Source organism: Rhamphochromis sp. 'chilingali', assembly GCF_963969265.1.
Source record: "Rhamphochromis sp. 'chilingali' genome assembly, chromosome: 18".
Taxonomy (NCBI): domain Eukaryota; kingdom Metazoa; phylum Chordata; class Actinopteri; order Cichliformes; family Cichlidae; genus Rhamphochromis; species Rhamphochromis sp. 'chilingali'.
In genome coordinates, this window is record NC_137945.1 from 33,041,099 (window position 1) to 33,060,553 (window position 19,455).

General features: G+C 45.4%; 1 protein-coding gene across 1 annotated transcript in view; it reads left to right on the forward strand.

Moving 5' to 3' along the window:
• Positions 1 to 18,993, forward strand: part of LOC308386242 (uncharacterized protein) — a 112,773-nt gene extending 93,780 nt beyond the window's left edge. The window contains exons 8-18 of the mRNA XM_080865651.1: positions 4,557 to 5,578; positions 6,173 to 6,430; positions 7,729 to 7,903; positions 7,987 to 8,049; positions 10,763 to 11,058; positions 11,788 to 11,844; positions 13,717 to 13,809; positions 14,489 to 14,570; positions 14,694 to 14,806; positions 18,482 to 18,674; positions 18,837 to 18,993. Coding sequence (XP_080721777.1) covers positions 4,557 to 5,578; positions 6,173 to 6,430; positions 7,729 to 7,903; positions 7,987 to 8,049; positions 10,763 to 11,058; positions 11,788 to 11,844; positions 13,717 to 13,809; positions 14,489 to 14,570; positions 14,694 to 14,806; positions 18,482 to 18,674; positions 18,837 to 18,844 — 2,360 coding nt within the window. The 3' untranslated portion in view covers positions 18,845 to 18,993. The remainder of the gene's footprint in view (positions 1 to 4,556; positions 5,579 to 6,172; positions 6,431 to 7,728; positions 7,904 to 7,986; positions 8,050 to 10,762; positions 11,059 to 11,787; positions 11,845 to 13,716; positions 13,810 to 14,488; positions 14,571 to 14,693; positions 14,807 to 18,481; positions 18,675 to 18,836) is intronic.
• The last annotated feature ends 462 nt before the right edge of the window (positions 18,994 to 19,455 follow it).

A 19,455-nucleotide genomic window follows, 5' to 3' on the forward strand; every position in this document is an offset into this window, starting at 1 on the left:
ACTCCACTTTCACAGGTGGTGGTTAGAGGAACTGCAGTTGTTCCTCTTCCGTGTCATATTTGCATATACAAGCAAACTTTTGTATGCCATAAGAAATGATTTCAAACAGGTCCTTGACTGCAAGTGACAGGATGTGAGAGCAACCTCATTTATGCCAACAGTTAACCTACGCTAATGTAACACGCAGCGGTTATGCCGCAAGCCTGTAAAGGAGTTAAAGCCAAGTGCACACAGTGTTCATTGATTAAGTGGTGTTAGCCTGGACTCTTGTGAGGCCCAAATGTTGCAGAGTAACACAGAGGACAGTAAATCACAAAGTCTGTTTTCTGTGCTGCTACAACTCCACAGCGTGTTTTCTACCAAAAGGCCGAACACAACACTAAAACCATTGTTGACGATCTCTCAGCCACTGAGCTTGTGCTGAGTAGTGAGGTGGAGCGGGGAGTTTTAATGAGGTGGCATCTGAAAGAGCTGATTTACATAATCCACTTGAGGAGCAAAAGGACGGCTTTACACATTAATCCTGAATCGTTTATTAATGGCTGAAGCCTCGGTTATTAACACAATTTCATCTTGAGCGATTCATTGGCTAAAGATTGATTACAGAAAGCGTCTTATCTTTAACATCTGAAGGTAAGAAACCTTCATGAACCTTCATGAACCTTCATGAACCGTGCATGTTAGGTCAGTATCCAAAGTCCAAAGAGCCCGGTGGAAATTTTCCCAGTAAGGCAATTTGTGCATAAAAATGCAGAGAAATCCCAGTTATTGCTTTCCACGTGTCAGACGTTTCTGTTTTTACTCTTCTCTTTGAAATTCAGACACTGACTCGTTTTAAGAGACTGGAGTGGGCATATTTTATCATATTAATAAGGCCAGAGGAAAAAGGTTTGAGTCGAGTCAGTTCCTTTCAGGAGAGTCTAAGCTTAACGGCTCTTAATGAGCTGTAAGTGTTATCATTATGTTAATGAAACCTTCAGATAAATTGGCTCACTGCACCCAGATGCTCATTGTTCTGTTGTCCTGAGCCGTGGTTCATACACTTGCAACAACCTGCTAATAAAGCAGGTTGTTGCAAGTCGGGGCCGTGCAACGTAGGAAAAACTCACTGTTCTACTGCAGGAGCAGGGCCTGATACACAATGCAGCGTCCTACCATACAGCACGCATCGGTGAAACCGAAACAAGAACAGCAGTTAAAGGAGCCAAAATGGCCGCCCCGTTACCGTTGTTTTTTTTGTTTTGGTTTGTTTTTCCTCATTTTTCAGGTCAGTTCAGTTTTATCGAGCTAAATCACAACAACAGTCTGCGCGAGCAGAGAAAAGAACGAGAACACTTCGGGTACTGAAGTAGACTGAAATCCTACAACCATGCTTTCCTGTGCCCTGTCAGCACCTCTGTCTGTGCCTACAGTCATTTGTATCCAGCAGTGTTCTGTCTGCTGTGGCGACAACAGTGAAATAGTGACTAACTATGGCACAATCAGCAGAAATAAATGAAATCGACTGAGGCCTCCTGTGGGAGAGGCTCACACAGTGGGCTGTGGGAGCGTGGGCTGGGAGTCACCTCCTGCTGGCTGATTAAATGAAGCCATTTTCACCACAGCTGTGAGACGGATCACATTTCTGCTCTAATTAGGGGCTCGGGTTGATCTCCTGAGTTGCTCGTTGTTTGCTGTATAGAAAATAGACTTTGGTTTGTTCTTCTCTTGTTATCATAGCTCAGCTTTCAGTTGTGTATAATCACCTCTTTATGTTCACTGGCTCTGCTGTGTGCAGTCCCAGGCCTGAGTAGTTGCGTGTCGTGTGAACTTTCCCTGTCAGTCTGTTCACCCCAAAGCTGAACAGCCTGTGTTTGTTGAGTGCACTATGTGTCCTTAATTTAAGTCCGTATTTTGGGGTTTTCCCTTTTTTTGAGGAGACTATTTTGCTTTTCCGGCACCAAAACTCTTTCTTGGACTCCACTAGATTACATCGCCTAGCTTTGCATGATTCCCAGGCTACGTCCACACGTACCCGGGTATTTTTGAAAACGCAGATTTTTCTATGCGTTTGCACCTTTCGTCCACACGTAAACAGCGTTTTTGGTCACTGAAAACGGAGATTTTTAAAAACTCCGGCCAGGGTGGAGATTTTTGAAAACTCCGTTTTTGCATTTACGTGTGGACGAGGAAAACGGAGAAAACACAGCGTCAAAGATGTGCGCCTTTTTTGACGTCACACTGTGCGCCACGTTATTGTTTCGGTGAAATGAATTTCTACAATACTGTTACTGTTACTCTCTGCAGTGTTTAAATGCTTACATATACACACAGTTACTGTCCCTCCACACATACGACTCGGGTCTGCTTCTATGCCCCAGCTTGGTTTACTTTTTCCCACCGAGGCTTCTAGACTTCTGATTGGCCAACATTTCTGCACGGTTAGGAATCTAGCGCCACCTGCTGCTTTGGCATGTTCATAGCAGCGTTTTCCTTCATTTCTGCCTTTATGTGTGGACGGGATTATTTTTTAAAACGGAAAATCTCCGTTTTCAAAAGTACCCGTGTACGTGTGGACATAGCCCCAGTTTAATATATTCCTTATGTTTCCTTTCCTGGGTGTCAGTGCAGCCTCGTTTCATCCTGTCTGAAACAAGCTCCTCCCCCTGTAAGCCCATCGTCTCTGTAGGCCAACCGTCTGCCGCTTGGCTGTCCCATAAAATCCCACTGGTGACCTTACTCTGTGCCAGCTCCTCTCCTGTCAGAGATAGACACAGATCAGGCCTAGTCCCACCACACTCAGGTCTCTACATGCTGACAAATGAGCTACTTATGGCTCCTGAATAATCAAGATGACTCATTATCTCCCCATTAGCCTAAATGATGTGACATTTCTTCATGAATTGCCTATAAAACACAAGCGCGCTCCATCTGACAACCATCTGTGGCTGAAATTCAGTCACAATGGCTTCAGCATGACGGCTGCTCTTTATGCTGCTCATGGATGACTGTGGCCTGTTAAAGGATTAATGCATTTACATGAGAAAACACATTTTATATCAAGCTTCATTCCTTTCTGGTGTCAACACTGATTGTGAGCATATAAAATAATAATTAAACAGTCATTTTGTGAGTACAGGGCACTGATATAATATGCAATATTCTTTAATGGATCGTGACGTCTGCACAGCATCGCTTCTGTCCTCCACAGGAGGTTGGAGGGCAGGACTGAATCAGTTATGTCATGTTCATTTCATAAATGTGGACATGAAGGGATCCAGCTCCTTAGCTGGGACACAGAGTGAGCGGCTCTGATGGGACTCGGTTCACCCCACTGTTGGGTCATCATCACTGGAGGACAAATGATGCACATGTTTCATTGTAGCGAGTGAGCGTGAGGGAAAGCAACATCTCCAGATCTGCTGTCTGCTCCACGTTCACAAGTTCAGTTTGAAAGTTTTCAGTTCATAAGTTTTCCTGTTGCCTTTAAATTTTGGCTGGGGTTAATTTTGTCTGTCGAACGCTTAAACAAAAATAACATATCAAACAAACAGACCTAAGATTTAGTTTTTTAACCAAACCAAAGAGATCTGTCTTTAAAACAAAAACCAAACAGCTTCCGTTTATGAACCTTTTCAAAATGTTCATTTGCTGGTGGTGGACTGTGAAGGACTGGCACAACAGGTGGGAAGGTGTAAAACTGGAAATTCTACATATATTAGCTTTTTGAAAAAGTCACTTCCCAATGAAAATTCCCTTTAAAGGTGAATCCACTGGAAGCTGATAGGAGGGAAACGCAGGACAGGTTGGATAAGCTGACACAATGATAGTCGGGGAGCACAGAGCAGAGTAACAGACGAGACAATCACAAGGGCAGGAAAAGAGCAAAGACAGGAAGTGAAACAGAATGCACAATTAAAGGTTACTGTCAAAATAAAACAGGAAGTTACTATAACCCGTGAAACACACATAAACAGACAGGGAAGCTCAAGACGGAGAAATACAGAGAGACTGAAAAACCAACTACAGAGTGCTTCAAAAATCTAAACCCGTGAATGAGTTTGTTTTTACTGCTCAGTGAAGTCGGTTTTCAGATGCATGTTTGCTTCTCTTTTCATGTTTTGTTCATAAGCACAGTAACTTCCTCACCAGTGAACTTAAAAGCTGGAGTTCAGTTTTTATTTTAACTTGTGTAAGAGGCTCACTTCCCTCAGAGCTTGTCGTGGAATCAAATCACATATTTTTGTGCTTTCGTCCAGTTTGTCCAGTAAAAGTAAACCAGCACGAAAGTTAAAAACAGATTTCTTTTGTTCTACAGTATTTACTGTGATCTCTGTGTTGGTGTGGCCGGAGGATTCAGTGAGAAGCTGCAGCTTTGAACCAACAGCAGAGATGTTTGTTGGTTCTCTTTATGCGCTGTGGACAGATTTACATGAGCCTGAAGTCTGTGGTGAATTCCTGGTTTCTGTCCTGAGCCGGAGCTTGTTCTTGTGGGACTGCGTAACTGTCTGAATGAACTCTGCTATTATTGACTCTCATTTTATTTAAAAAAACATTTTTGTCATTTTTCTTTTCAGTAAAATCAGAAATGACAGAGAAGAAGGAGGAGAAGAAGGTGGAGAAGAAGGTGGAGAAGAAGGAGGAGAAGAAGGAGGAGAAGAAGGAGGAGAAGAAGGAGGAGAAGAAGGAGGAGAGTGTGAAGAAGGTGGACCTGTTTGACCCTGTGGATAAAGTCGAGCAGAAGAGTGTAAAGGTTGAGTTCACGAGCAGTGAGAGTCCGGTTAAGGTGGAGGAAGAGGGAGAAAAAGACAAAATGAAGGAGGCAGAGAAACGGGAAGAGAAGGTGGATAGAAATCAAAAGGAGGCAGAAAATCTGATAGAAAAGGTGGATGAAAAACAAAGGGAGCCTGAAAAAGAGATGGAAACAGAGAAAGTGCCGCCTGTGCAACAAAAGCCCGAGAAAGAGGATGAAGTGAAAGCAGAAGAATTGTCAGACAAATCAGAGATAAATAAAGCAGAGAAGACAGAGAAAGAAGAAAAAGTGGAGGCTACAGAAAAGCTGGAGGCTGACGTCGAGAAAGCACAGAATGTGGGCAAAATCGCACAAAATGACAAGTCCAAAGTGTCCAAAGTGGAGGACAAAGCAGAGAACAAGACCACAGAGAAGCCCGAGATCACAGAAATGAAGGACGGCAAAGAGCAGCACATCAACAAAGTGGAAAAGACCCCAGAGCAACAGCCGACATCCGTCAAGCTCGAGACCAGCTGTGACCAGACAGAGAAGAAGGCCGACACGGAGACAAAGGCGACAGCGGAGCTGGAAGACGCCAAGACAGAAAAGGCTGACGCAGGCGAGGCCAAGAAGACGGAGAAAGACGGTGAGGCGGTGAAGCCGTCTGAGAAGCCGGTGGAAAAAACAACACAGAAGGAAGAGAAGCCGGACAAAACGCAGGAAGACAAAAAGACGGTTGAGAAGAAAGACGAGAAGAAGGACAAGGCTGCAAAGGCAGACGGAGACAAGGCGAAGAAACCTACCAAACCCTCAGCCAATGGAAGCATTTCAACACCAAGCAAAGAGCTGGCAGACAGGAAGACCAAGGTAGGGATCAGTGGAAGGTGTAAGAGTGAAATGTTGCTTTGACGTATGCTTAGGATCATTCTGATAAAACACTGTTTTAGTATCACAGCGAGGGTAACGCCCCACTCAGGGTGGAATTTCAAATGTAATACCCAAATGTTGGCTACAGTAATGCGGTAACAAGTCGAAATGATAGCAGTGTACGATTTCACGGCAGTTTGCATCTTACATCATAAATCATCCAAACTGCTAATAAATATCAGGCTGAATACGGACATGATGGCTGAAAGCATCTGAGACGTGCAGCGTGGGAGCGGACAGGATGGCATGAGCGCATTTTAAAAACCGAGCGTGCATGCTGCCTAAGCGTCTGTCCTGGTTGTGTTTGTTTACTGCCTTGAAGCGACAGAGTAAATGCTAAGTGTTAGTTGTTTTTGTTTTCTGTTTTTTTGTTCTCACTTTTTGTGACTTTGTGATGTAATTGCTGCTTGTGCTGCTTGACCCTGCTCCTGTTACCACCCATTTTTGTTAATTTTATCCATTTTCCTTGGTTTCCTTGGTTTTACCCTCCATCCATCATCCATCCATCTCCTGCGTGTCGGTCCTGCATCGCAGCCTGCTGCCGGGGCAACCAAACCAAGCGCAGCTGCCAAAATGCGCCCGAGCACTGCAGGTGCTGCTGGTCCTGCTCCAGGCCTGACTAAGCGTCCCGTATCCTCTGTCGCCACCTCCACCCCCCACACTACAGACAAAAAAACAACCACAGCTAAAGCACCTTCCACAACAGCTGCAGGGTCTAAGCGACCCTCCACCACTTCTGCCAGCCGCCTCACATCATCCTCCACCAGCACGACACGTGAGCTTAAACCCAAGGTAAGTTTTAGCTAACAGGAAGCGGTCAGCGGCAGCAGCCTGCTCAGTTACACAGAGCTGCACGATTGACGTCATCACAATGAGTCCTTCTTATGTTTTGAAGTGATTTTATTAAACCTCATCCACATCGATCAGGACAACAGATTTCTTACTTCTTCGGCTTTTTCTAACTAAAGTTAGGATCAGCGGAGTTTCTAACAACCGTCTGTTTCCCCCGTGGTCATGAATCTTTGCCATCTGGTCTGTTTGCGTGCACAGGCTCACAGAGACGGTGAAAATGTAAATGCATGTAAAGTTTGTGAGCTGGAAATGCAGGAAAAAGCCAAGAGGGTTAAACACGCTGAAACATTTAGCTGTGCCTCTCGTTTGAATGAACAGGAGTGTGTTACTGTAGCCGTGTGTGTTATATGAAAATGTGTTGAATTCAGACAAACACACGAGTGGTTTTTATAATAACTATGCAGATATTGGTTTTTATCCACCGCAGGAGCTGCAAACATGCAGTTATAAGAATTAGTTTGTCTGTATATGGAACTGATATTATGTCAGGACGAAGCTGTGACACTAACCTTTCATGGCTAATGGCCCCGCCCCTCCCTGAGCCTGGGACTGCTGGAGGGTTCTTTCTGTTAAAAGGGAGTTTTTCCTTCCCACTGTCACCAAGTGCTTGTTCATAGGGGCTCATATGATTGTTGGCCTTTTGTATTATTGTAGGGTCTTTACCTTACAATATAAAGCACCTCGGGTCAAATGTTGTTGTGAGTTGGCAATAAAATAGAATAAAAAGTTCCATTTATTAATTGGCTTGTCCACTTTAATGCCTTGTTCCTCAAAAAGAGCGGTCAACCTTCTGTCAGCCTCTTCTGCTGAGCTCCTTAAAGGTAAACACTGTTGCACCAACAACATATTAACAGCCCTGATGGAGCTGCAGGGGTGCAGGGTGACTCATGTTGCAGGACGGCTCGGCTGAATGTGAAGGTTAGCCTGCTCTGAGGGTTACAAGAGGCAAACACGCTGCTGAGTGAAATGTGTAACCATCGTTGAGGGCTTTGGGTCCATATCTTCCGCCAATTGGGGCAAAATGTTTGACCTGAATATCTCAGTGAGGCCAGCGAACATTTGCTGGACTGATCACAACATCCAGGCACACTGAAGATGCTTTGTGACCTAATTTGCTGCTGCCTGTTTTGTTGATTTGATATCCCTCCGCAGATGCTTGCCCATATTCATTTGTTTCTTCTCTCTCTTCCTGGATGACATATTACCTCGCCCAGATTTATTTTTCTCTTTCTTTTCAGACAACAACAGAGAAGCGCCCCCTAGTGACAAAGTCCAGCACTGCTGCCTCAAATCAAACAGGTTCAGCCAGCAGAAACACGTCTGCTGCCACAGCAGCCAGTAAAACCACTGCACCAGTGCGCACGGCAGGATCTGCTCGCACCACTACCACTGCTGCAGCCAGAAAGCCTCTGGGTATGTGTGTGGCTTTCTTTACACTCGATTTATTGTGTTGATAAATTACACGACTGACAAAGGTTTAAACATTTTCTTTTTAGCCTCTAAGACAGACAGCAAACCAGGAGAGGAGAAGAAACCCAGCGCCCCGAGGACTTCGACAGGTAGAAACCACTACAGTGTCCGACCTTATTAGACTTTGACTTTGTCGTTAGTACGAGCAGAGCAGTTTCATTAGGCCTCGCTCAGAGTATTAGTTATATTCTCTCGGGCTGGCTCAGACGCCTGTGTGTAGTCTCTTTATTTTCCTTTGTTAGTACATGTGTAAGCACATGTTTGTGGCTCGGTCATTCTAAGACTTGCAGATAATACATTTAATAATAATAATACAGTTTATTTATAGGCACATTTAAAGACCCTCAAGGTCACCTTACATTAGTGCAACAAACAAAAGAAGGTAAAAAATAGACTAAGACGGAGTCACAATGAAGTGCATGCAGTTAGAACTGTTGGAGAAAATAAAGCATGAGGACTCAGGTGTGATGGGGTTGAGCAGAACTATCCGTGGCCACACTTATATATACAGTATGGGTGCAGTGAGAGTCTGCCTGTGCCACCTTAGAGCTACCGAGTCTTCTGACACGTGGCACAGACGAGTAAAACACGCCCACTAATCAGCTGAGTGCAGCGAGTACGGGCTCGGGTTCTGTTTGGGTTACAGCACTGCTTTAACTCTTTATGGCACAGATTCAACAAGGTTCAGCTGGAAACGCTCCTCAGAGGGCTTTGTCCTTTTTTAGATGACAGCATCATACAGATCTCTTGCTCCACATCCCAGCTCAGAAAGCTAACGCTAAGAGCAGAATGTGCTTCAGCTGTGAACCGCTGATACGTATGGATCCGACCTTTGATGCTGTGTACACCTGTAGTTTAATCCTGACCCTTCTCAGGCTCATCACACCAGGTTGTTGTACAGTCTGTTTGTGAGCTCGTGTGAACTGTAGCCTGTTTTGTGTTCGTTGCTGACATGAGGTGTGGTCTTCTGCATTTTTCAGACCGGTCTCTATAAAGGCCAACCCATCTGGCACCGACAGCCAGGTTCAAGGTCACAGTCGATCATTTTTCTCCACATTCAGATTCTCAGTTTAAACTTCAGCTGGTCATCTTGACCATACCTGCTTGGCTAAGTGCTTTCAGTTAGTTATCTGCATTAACAAGCTGTTGAACAGGTGTACTGAAGCCACTGTGTACAGCTCGTCCGCTCGGGGGTCGACACTGTGGTGCATGTTCTGTTCTCAAGATGGGACAATACTTTAGTTAGAGTGCTGCACAGTCCAGTGTAGATACAGACAGTTGTATTGCAGTTGGTATTGATGTGATGAGGGAAAGGATCCCGTGGTACTCCGCAGTGCCCCCTCCCATCTGTGCCGTCTCTTTGCATATGTTTCTCTCCTGTTTCTTCTTCTCTGTAATCCTCTCCTCACTTCGCGTTTGTGGCTTTTCTCCTGCTGTTGACAGAGTAGTTTGTTTTGGCACCAGGAGAGCTGTCAGCAGGACTGCGGCACCAGAACGCACTCATTGTGTCCGACCGTGACAATGCTGGGCAGGCTTATGCAGAGGGAGGCTTTACTGCTGAAAGGCTCTGGAGAGTTAAAAACCTTCACCGCAGCAGCCTGTGGATTACTGTCCCCTTGCTGTTGACAGGAGTTTGCAGCTCTTTGCTGATGCAGCCTCAGCTCGTCTAAGCTGCCAGGGTTCATGCAGAAAGTCAAATTACTCTTTAGAAACATGAAGGCGAGGGGGAGGATTTCCTCCGTTAAATATGTCTTAACGGGAGCCGGAGATATCCGACAGGCTCTCGGGGAGGACTGACAGCAGGACACGTGGTCCAGGATGCCTCAGCGCTCTGAAAGAAGAGTTGGCATACAGTCCAGCCCAAAGTGTGTGAACTGACAGATTTGAATTGGTGCAAATGTTGCACTGCATCAGTGCAGGCTGGCTTAGGATGCTGGAGCTAAAGTGTCTTTACTCAGAGAGGATTACAGCACTGAAAATCAATGGTGTTTGAATATCTCCCCTTTAAAAGATACGTGTGGTGACTGTACCAGAGAAAAGGATGCAGACGGGGTTTTTGCACCGCTGTATATTTTTCTGTAATGTTAATTTTAGGTTTTTATGCTAAGGTTGATAACGGGCAGCGTTGTGTGTTCGTTATTAGCCCTCATGCGTCTTTGAGAAGACGCGGAGCAATAATGTCGGAACTCTTAGTCTTCCTGAAAACGCGTCTTTAAGATGCTTAACAGAAAGTTTAACATCATTGGAAATAACCGAGCTTTACATTAAGAGCTGTGCATTAAATATAAAGCCAGAGGTGATTATCCTAGCTTACAATAAAGACAGGAAGTCGGCTTGTAGCAGTATTTATACACTGCTGCTCAGAAATTCAGGGTCAGATGCTCGAACCACCTCAACTGGCTCCTTTCCAGTTGAGCCCTCCCAGATGGTTGAACTTCTCACCCTCTCACCCATCTGTAAGGGAGAGTACCCGCGATCTCATCCTTCTGGTCACTACCCACAGCTGGTGACCGTAGGTGAGGGTAGGGCCGTAGATCGACAGGTAAAGTGGGAGCTTTGCTTTCACTCTCAGCTCTCTCTTCACCACCTCAGACTGGTATAGCGTCCGTGAATCGCTACCTAACGTGGTGGAGTGGTTTGTGTGTCCGGGGGCTCCTGCCTTGGATATGCATGCCCACCATATTTTATTTTGCTGTTTTACCCTCTTTTTTTTTTCTAAGTCTGGTTTGAAAAAGCTGCGATCATAACTCCAGTTTGGCAGAGAGATCTATAAAGCTCTGTATAATTATTTTCTCCCTTTAGCTGACTCAAGCAAGCCTAAGACCACCACCACCACCCGCAGCACTGCCTCCACCACCACCACCACTGCCTCCCGCACACGAACCACAGCAGCCAAACCAGCAACGCCATCCTCCGCCGCAGGCACGGGGCCAGAGAAGAAGCCCCCGGTGCCCCGCGCCCCGCGGGCCGCCTCTTCAACCACAGCGACCACCGCTTCCCGGAGCACAGCTCGCCCCGCCACAGCTCCCGATGTCCGCAACGTCCGCTCCAAGATCGGCTCTACGGACAACATGAAGCACCAGCCCGGAGGAGGGAAGGTAGGTCTTCACCGCTGTATGAGTGTGGCATGTGCTCTCTGACACCGACTGCACATGGACTAACAGGAAGTGGACTGTGCAACTCTGATTTCACGTCTGACGCTGACCTCTTGTGGGTTCCTACCTGTCCAACCCACTAAAGCCTATCAGCTCACTCACTGAAGTAAAATGGTCCGCATAGTTCTGCTTCTTCTCTTTTTTGCGTGGGATTTCCTCTGCATGTACATCTACTGTCATTGTAGACACACAACTTCCATCAAGGCTCTTTAGAAAGAGGATGGATGTTGAAAAGGTTTACGACACTGGTCTCGTGTAGTTTTCTGTGAATGTCAACAAAATAACAGCTAAGATATGAGATCAGGCGGTCGTTGCTACAGGAAGTCCAACATTTACTTGATGGACAAAAGCTGATTAATTTGCAGTAACACAGAAAATTAACCTTAAATGATCATTTTAAAAATGCCATTTCATTCATTGGTTCTGTTGTTGCCCTGGTTTCACAGTCCGATGGTGTAAACAGCAGAGCACTGAGTACTGTGGAGTCGATGGGGTTGATCGGGTTCTGCTTGTGCATGCACTCTCCACTCTTCCTCGCTCCCCTCCTTCTTTTGTCCCCTCACTCCTTACCTTCACCGCTGTGCTTCCAAACAATCTCTGCACTCTGACCTCGTCCTCCTGTGTTTTTTAACGAGGTGTTGTTGTTGACCCTGTGTGGACTTGTCTCCCCAGGTGCCTCCTTCCTCTCAGAGCAGGGGTTTCACCTCCAAAGAGAGCAGCCAGGGCAAAGTGAGTTCCCTCTCCATCCTCCCACCATGACCCTCTTTTCTGTTGATATATTTTCCGGTTGCCTTTCTCTGCTTCTCATTTCTGTTGTTTTTTTATTAACTCGACCCAGTGAGAGCACAAGAGCAGGCTAGCCAGTATACTGGAGGCTCTTGAAATTGCACACGCCTCCTGTTCTCTCAGTTTCTCCCAACACGGGCATCAGACGTGTCTGTGGGGAAATTAGTTATCGGATTATTTATGGTTAATTTGTAATTAAATTTGAACCCTCTGCTCATTAATTAACCAAGATAATTAACCGTGGCCTGGGGTTTGAAGCAGCTTGTGAGTTAACACAATGCAGAGAAGCTGTTTGAAGCAAGCCGCTGCTCTCCCAGTCTAAATCTGTAGTTTGTGGACAAAGATAAAACGTTCGATTCCAAACGTGTTACGATCCATACACCATCCAGGGAGTCTAAATGCATTTTTCTCAGGTTCATTGCATTACAAAAGTGACAGAAGCACACGAATTATTCTTTGACCTTAACTCATTTAAATGTTAACTGTTAACGGGCGTCCGAGTCACTGAAGTCCAGATAAAGATCAGTCACACATGGACACAGTCACCTGCACATGATTGGTACGTGTGATCATTACCTTAGGCTGTATATAAAAGATGGGCATGGCCAGTGTGGGTCCACCCACTGATCATAATTTACACATGAACACCATGCTGTGTTTAGTGGGACTTTAAAAATAGACGTTTACAGCATAAATTCATCAGGAACGTGCTTACTGAGCTCACAGACTGCAGTGCAACCAAACTATGTTCTGGACCCAGACAGCTACAGACGTCATCTATGGACCTTTCAACTTTTCAGCTTGTTGCTCTTCTTCTTTTGTTTCCGTCTTATTGTAGGTCAGGGTGACAAAACAAATAGAAAAACACCAAAAAACACAAGTTGAATAAAAAACAACAATTGTAGGAAAAACTGCAGCAAAAGCTTAAAATTAAATCAGAAACAAAACACGAGTGTTTCTGGGACACAAAACTAAATGAACTGCACTCATTACAAGTAACATTCAAACATGCTGAATAGAAGCAGAGGACTCATCGGTGCTGTGAGGGAGGTGCAGGTGTGTTTTATCGATGTGTTTCATATAATACTGTAGATACATGTTGACCTTTAGCCTGTTAGCCTGTTAGCTTGTTAGCTTGTCACTTCTCGTGTCCCCAGAAACGCTTCTGTTTTCCTTTGTGATTTAGTTTTTAGCTATTTCTGCATTTCTTCTATTTTTCACGTGTTTTATTCGACATCTGCTGTGTTTCATGAGCTTTTGCATTTTTCTGTCTACTGTTGTTTTGTTAAGGTGTGTTTGACCTCTCAGGGCCACCGTACTAAACTCATTTGGATGCAGAATGTGTGTGTTGGGTCTAGCAGTCTAACCTGACGTATTGTAAATAATATGTGTGTTTTAATTCTTGGTGTATGTTTAGTTCAGCTAACCAACGTGTGCGGCAGCGTCTCCGTTTAAAGAGTTTAATGAGGGTCCGAGACGTTCACGTCTGTATGCTGTGCTGCATGTGTGCGCTTCATAAAGCAGGTTCGGTGTGCTCTTTGGGGCCTTCAGCTGTCCTTTTCTCCTGGTGCTCTGTTTCCATCTTATTTAAACAGCAGCGATGCTGAACGACCGGCTATGTTTAGCTAAAGAGAACCTCGCTCCGCCTTCTATCCTTTCTTTTCTAACCCTACCTGTGATGGTGACTTCTTCCTCCCTGCACTTTCTCTTCTTGTTTCTGCTTCTGTTCTACCTCACCTCTCCTCTATCATCTCCTCCCCTCTTTTCCCTCGCTCTTCTCTGCTCCCCTCTTGCTGCTATGCTGTGTCCATATAGGTTCAGATAGTCTCCAAAAAGCTGGACTTCAGCCACGTCACATCTCGCTTGGGCTCCAAGGACAATATGAAGCATGTTCCTGGTGGAGGGAATGTAAGTACTGTCTGGCCCACAACCAGAGCCCACATGTCCCGGCCAGTTAGTCTGATATTTAGAGCCCATTAAAATGGTTCGAATGAAGGGAAGGCCACAGATGAAATGCTGTAAGAGAGGCACAGTGTAAAGAAGAGAACTGTAAGACGATGTTCGTAACGTAAATGCTGCTCTTGGCTGGAAAATGGAGCTTTGTAGTTGTTGGCATGCTGGCCAAGCTTAGGTACAAGCCCCTCCCCAGAACCTGCTTCACACTCCTGCTCGCTTCCTTAAAGTTGTCTTGTGTTGTCCCGCCCTCCCACTAACCTACTAAACCCTACTCAACCCAACAGGAGCCTCTGCCCTCTGATTGGCTGTCTTGGTTCTGTAAGGACAAAATCACTGAGAGAAATCTGGGGTTTCTGGTTTCCTGCAATGATGCTGTGCCAAGCTCCTCCCTTTAGTCTCTGTCGTGGGTTCAGCACAAACATATTTCACAAAAAAACATTTTTCTACAACACGGACGAAGAAACTAGAAGATGCGGTTTGTTCAGCGTGCTGTTTGTCCTGATGCTGGTAACTCAAAGTATAATCAGGACGTTGGGTTTCTTTTTTCTGATTGGTCCTTTTATTCAACCACAGTCGAGCATTTTTACACGAATCTGTGGATTAAAGAAGGAACATTTGTGACATTCAACAGGTGCAGATTCTCAACAAGAAGGTGGATGTCAGTAAGGTGACGTCAAAGCTGGGCTCCAAGGACAACCTTAAGCACAAGCCTGGTGAGCTAAACCTGTGTGCTCTGAGTTTGCAGTCATAAAACAATAACAATGAATCAATACATCAGCACTACAGGCTGTCTGTGACTGCACAAGCTTGCATCTGCGTACATGTGTGTGTTGCAGGAGGCGGCGATGTGAAGATCGAGTCTCACAAAGTGAACTTTAGGGAAAAGGCTCAGTCCAAAGTGGGCTCCATGGACAATGTGAGCCATTCACCTGGAGGAGGAAACATCAAGGTGAGATCGCGAGCCACAGCCGTGCACGCTGTGTTTACGTCCCTCTGAATCCACTGAACTGTTTCTGATCAGTCAACAAACTAAAGAGTGAAAACGATGAGCGCCAGCTGCAGCTGGGGTGACTCGCTTTCATGGATAAAGAAAGTAGCGCTGTAACAACAGTTACAGTTAATATGAAGGACAACTGGTGAGTCAGGGTTTGGTACAACACGACAGAAAAAACAAAGAAACGTTTTTTTAAATTTATGTCCACAAATGGCGATAATGGCCTTTATCCTTACATTACAGCACTAACACACTCTCATCCTCCCAGTACGGACATCCACTGTACAGTGCTCAAATTAAACAAAGTAACAAAAGTGCTTCTGGATGTCAGCGACAGGGTACATGACCTCGTCATGGTCATCCCTGACTGGAAGCAGAGAAGCCCCGCCCACCTGCTATTCACTAGTGTTACAACCCAAAGCAGACCTTCAGTACAGAACGCTGCAGCACCAACAGCTCACACATTACTCCAGTTTTGGCTTCTCTTCATTGGTTGTCAGTAAATTTTAGGTTTCATTTTAAAATAGTAGTTTTATCTGTTAGAGCTCTGCACGGTGAGGCTCCCCAGTTTATCTCTGACCTGCTGAGCACTTAGGTCGTCAGGTCAGAGGTCACTGTTGGTCCCACGTACAGGCACCAAAGCTGTGGAGCTCTGTTGTCTTTAGGCTGTACAGACTCCATCGACTCTTTGAAAGAGCAGCTGAAGACATTTCTATACAAACAAGCTTTTAATTAATGTTTTATATTATTATTTATATTTCTGGTTGTATTGTGAAGCACTTTGTGATTTGTATCTGTGAAAAGTGCCATTTAACTTACCGACGAACTGGGTTTGGTTAAAATCACAACCTCCGATTTACCCTCTCAAGGCCCAAAATAAAGAGAATATTTCAATCATGCAACCTGACACACAGTTTTCTGCTGATTTCATCCATATTTAACGGTGAAAAAAAACCGCTCTTGGTATTAAAATGAAGTGACTGCACCCGTGTTTCTAAATCCCTCATGAGACTAACGACACTTATGATAAATGAATAAAATAAGAACAATATAGATTTTTTTAACCTTATGTATGAAAGCTGCAGTTTCACAGCTTTTTGTGTGAGCTGTCCACTGTCAGCAGGGCACAAGATCCAGGCAGATATGAATCCAGAAGTAAGACTTGAGGCAGGAGCATCAGCCCTGGTCTCAAGGCTAACTTTGCTTGTAGCTTGTAGACAACAACTGTTGTGGAGTTTATGTTCTGGGAGCTCGAGTCGACATAAATCAACTTCTCCTCACAGGGTGAAGCAAGGACATTTCAATAAACAGTCACAACTGAATTTAAGTTTAAAAAAGACCGAACCTGCTTCTTCAGGATTGTCTTGGCTTCATTCTCACAGACGTAGGATCATTTCATCAGAAGAATAATCAGAATAAAATAATAATTTATGAAAAAATCCCGTCCTGAAAATCACTGACACGTGACATCAGAACCTTCTAAAACTGCTTTGCATCTGATGTCTCGCAGCATCGCCCTCTAACCCTGACCTCTGTCTGAAGGACACTGTTGTGAATTCAGTTCCTTCCGGTCTGCATGCGTCTGCATGTTAGTATTTAAAAATGTGTTACATCGTGGGATTACTTGTGTATCGGGGCAAAAAATGAAGACTCTGGCTTTTTCCGTTGGTCTTGTTCGGCCTCTGTGTTGGTAATGACATGTAAGGTGGGATGGCCTCACACACCGGCCTCGAACCCTCCTCCCTGCAGCCAGCTTCCTGTCTCCTGAGCTTGCTGTTGTGAAAGCGTCTGGATGCTCCCCCAGCACATTCAGAGACACAGAAAGCAGCCGTGACAGATAAAGGGCCCATTTTGTGGTTTTGGTTTTTTAATAAAAACTGAAAACGTTCAAAATGTTCATGTTACATAAAAGAATGGATATAAATTCACCAGTTCATCAAATGATAATGATGTCACCTGTCCCCTCAGCCTATGGCAGCCTGTCTGTTTCATGGTCACCACATCGTCACATCTTCATCCTCATTCACTAGTTTGCTTGCCCGGTCATCGTGATCTTCGTGATCATTGCTACGAATAGAACAAACATCAAAATAAGAGAGCCTATTTTTAGCACTGATTTGCACAGCTTTGTAAAATGTATCTTTATTTTGGAAGCAATGAAAGGATACAGTTTCCCCTTTTTCCATTCTGCAGAATCCAGATTTATGCAGAACCTGAACCTTTGCAACCGTTGCACAATCCCATGTTTAGTGTCTATTACTGCTCCTTCATTACAATGCACACACACACACACACACACACACACACACACACACAGTCTCTTAGGCGTCTTGCCTGTGGTCGTTCCGTGGAAGGGAAACTGTTTCCTGGCTCATTTCTCAGTGTGTTCCCAGCTGTTCAGGCATCTTTGGTTCATTCTGACAGGTTTTGATTTTTGCTTTTGGAGAAATTGTTACAGTGACATTAAATTCGTCCAAGATAGAATAATGTTCAATTCAATTCAGTTTTATTATGTAGCTCCAAATCAGCAGTCAGCAACAGTCTGCTCATGGATCCAAACTGGGAGCAGAAGAGGAAAGCTGAGAGCTCGACTTCAAAAACTGTAGGACCCACGACTAAGGCTGCAGTGTGAGAGTGAAATGCTCTGTTGGGTTGACCTTTAACCTTATTATTAAAGAACTTGTGTGTGAGGAGAAGGGTTTTAAAGTGGGTTTAACTGGGAGAAGCTAATGTTGGCACTTTGTAGAGACGTGTCCTTCACATTACATCAGCTTTGTTCGGTGATGAGTTTGACTTTCAGTTATATTTCTATCATTGCATTCATTGGGCATGCTCAGATGTTATTTGTAATATTGTATTCTTAAGTTGTTGTTTTTTGGGTCTTTTGTATTTCCATCTCTTTTCCACTATGAAAGCTCTGAGTTCCCAACCAAAGGGGAAAGGATCCACTTTCCATTACTGATCCAGTAGTTTTACCTCAGAGTGCAGCACTGGGGAACAGGTGGAACAAGGATTTTGCCGAGATCATTCCTAAAGCTGTTTGCACACATTAACTCAGGACACTGCAGTGGAGTCCTCACTGACAGTCTGACCATCAGGGACAATTTCAGGTTCGTAACCTGGTGAATCTTTGGGGAAAGGACGAGCACACTTCTGGTTCCACTCCTGAATTAATTCCCTTTTGGACGCTTCATCTGAAAATAAGTCACCTGCTGGGGAGACCCAGTTCTCATCACCAGCGCTGATCCTTCACTGAAGATGCTAACCTGTACAAGTCTGAGGACTATTTTACAGAATATCCTGGCAAAATCTGTTATTTCCACCTGTTTTTAAGTCGTAAGACAGCAATGTAGGTTAAGTCGTTTTTCTCGCTGAACCTTTCAGAGCTTCCATACCTCACCTCAGTCTGGCTCCACATCCTTCTAGCTGCATTAATCAAATTCTTGTCATCCAAAAATGTCTAAATAAATTACTCATAAACTGCTGTTTGAAGAACTTCATGTTGCTGTTCACAAAAAAGTTATAATAATAATTAAAACTTATAGTTTTACGTCTCAGCCATGATGATGGAGATTTGGAGCCAGGTTGTTCCATCCCCACCAATTGACACATCCTGCTATGTGTTTCTAGGCTGAGGGGGCACAGGAGGCAACAGAGGGGAGTGGGGACCCCCTGAGTGGCAGCCCTGCCCCGGCCCCAGGCTCCGAGCCAGGGCAGGCTGGGGGCCCCGCTGCCCTGAAGAATGGGTTGAAGGACGGGGCTCCCTGTCATAGTGAGGGCCTCCAGGAGCCCCAGGCTCTGGACTCACACATCCCAGAGACAAGTAAGTATGTGTTGGTGTGTTAGTTTGGGTGGGATCCCCACATAGTGAACCAGGAGGAGGCAGGAAAGGTTTGATGTACTTGTCCTGCTGAGCCGAGTGTCTGATTGTTGTGCTGTCTGCAGTCCAAAGCTCCTGATCACATCACCATCTTTTATCTTACAGGCATCTAATTCTGCTGTCCCTCTGCCCTCCTCATTTCAACTCCCCCCCTCAACGTCACCGCCTCCCCCTCTCCCACCTTGTCTTTCCTGTTTTCCTTCTTTGTTCTTGTTCTCTCCCCCTCTCCCTACCTGTCCTCCCCTCCTCCCCCCAAACGTTTCTGCTTTAGATTGAGTCTTTCAAGCTCAACTTCCGCGAGAATGCTCGCTCTCGCACGGACCACGGCGCTGACATCGTCACCTGGCTAGCCCCACAGGACAACAACAGTAACAGACCCCACCCACACGGCTCCTCTTATTCCCTACATACCAGCTACCACCAACAACAACAGCAACCGACAACTCGTAGTGTCTCCCTCATCGAGTCGCTGGCTTCGGTCGGCTGCGTCAGCTCCCCCTTCGCCCCCTCCTCGCTGCAGCTCCAGGTGGAGGTCCAGGGGGTCGACCGCAGCAGCTCCTTAAAGGGATCGTGACCGTTGTGACCCCTCTCAATATCTCTAACCTGCTATTGCTACATTTTGACCCATCGAGTAGTTCCATCATGCTTTTCCTCTCACACTGATTGTGCGCCGTCACCCTCGCCCTGCTAGATTTGGCTGAGTGACTGTGTAGACTGTGCCTGG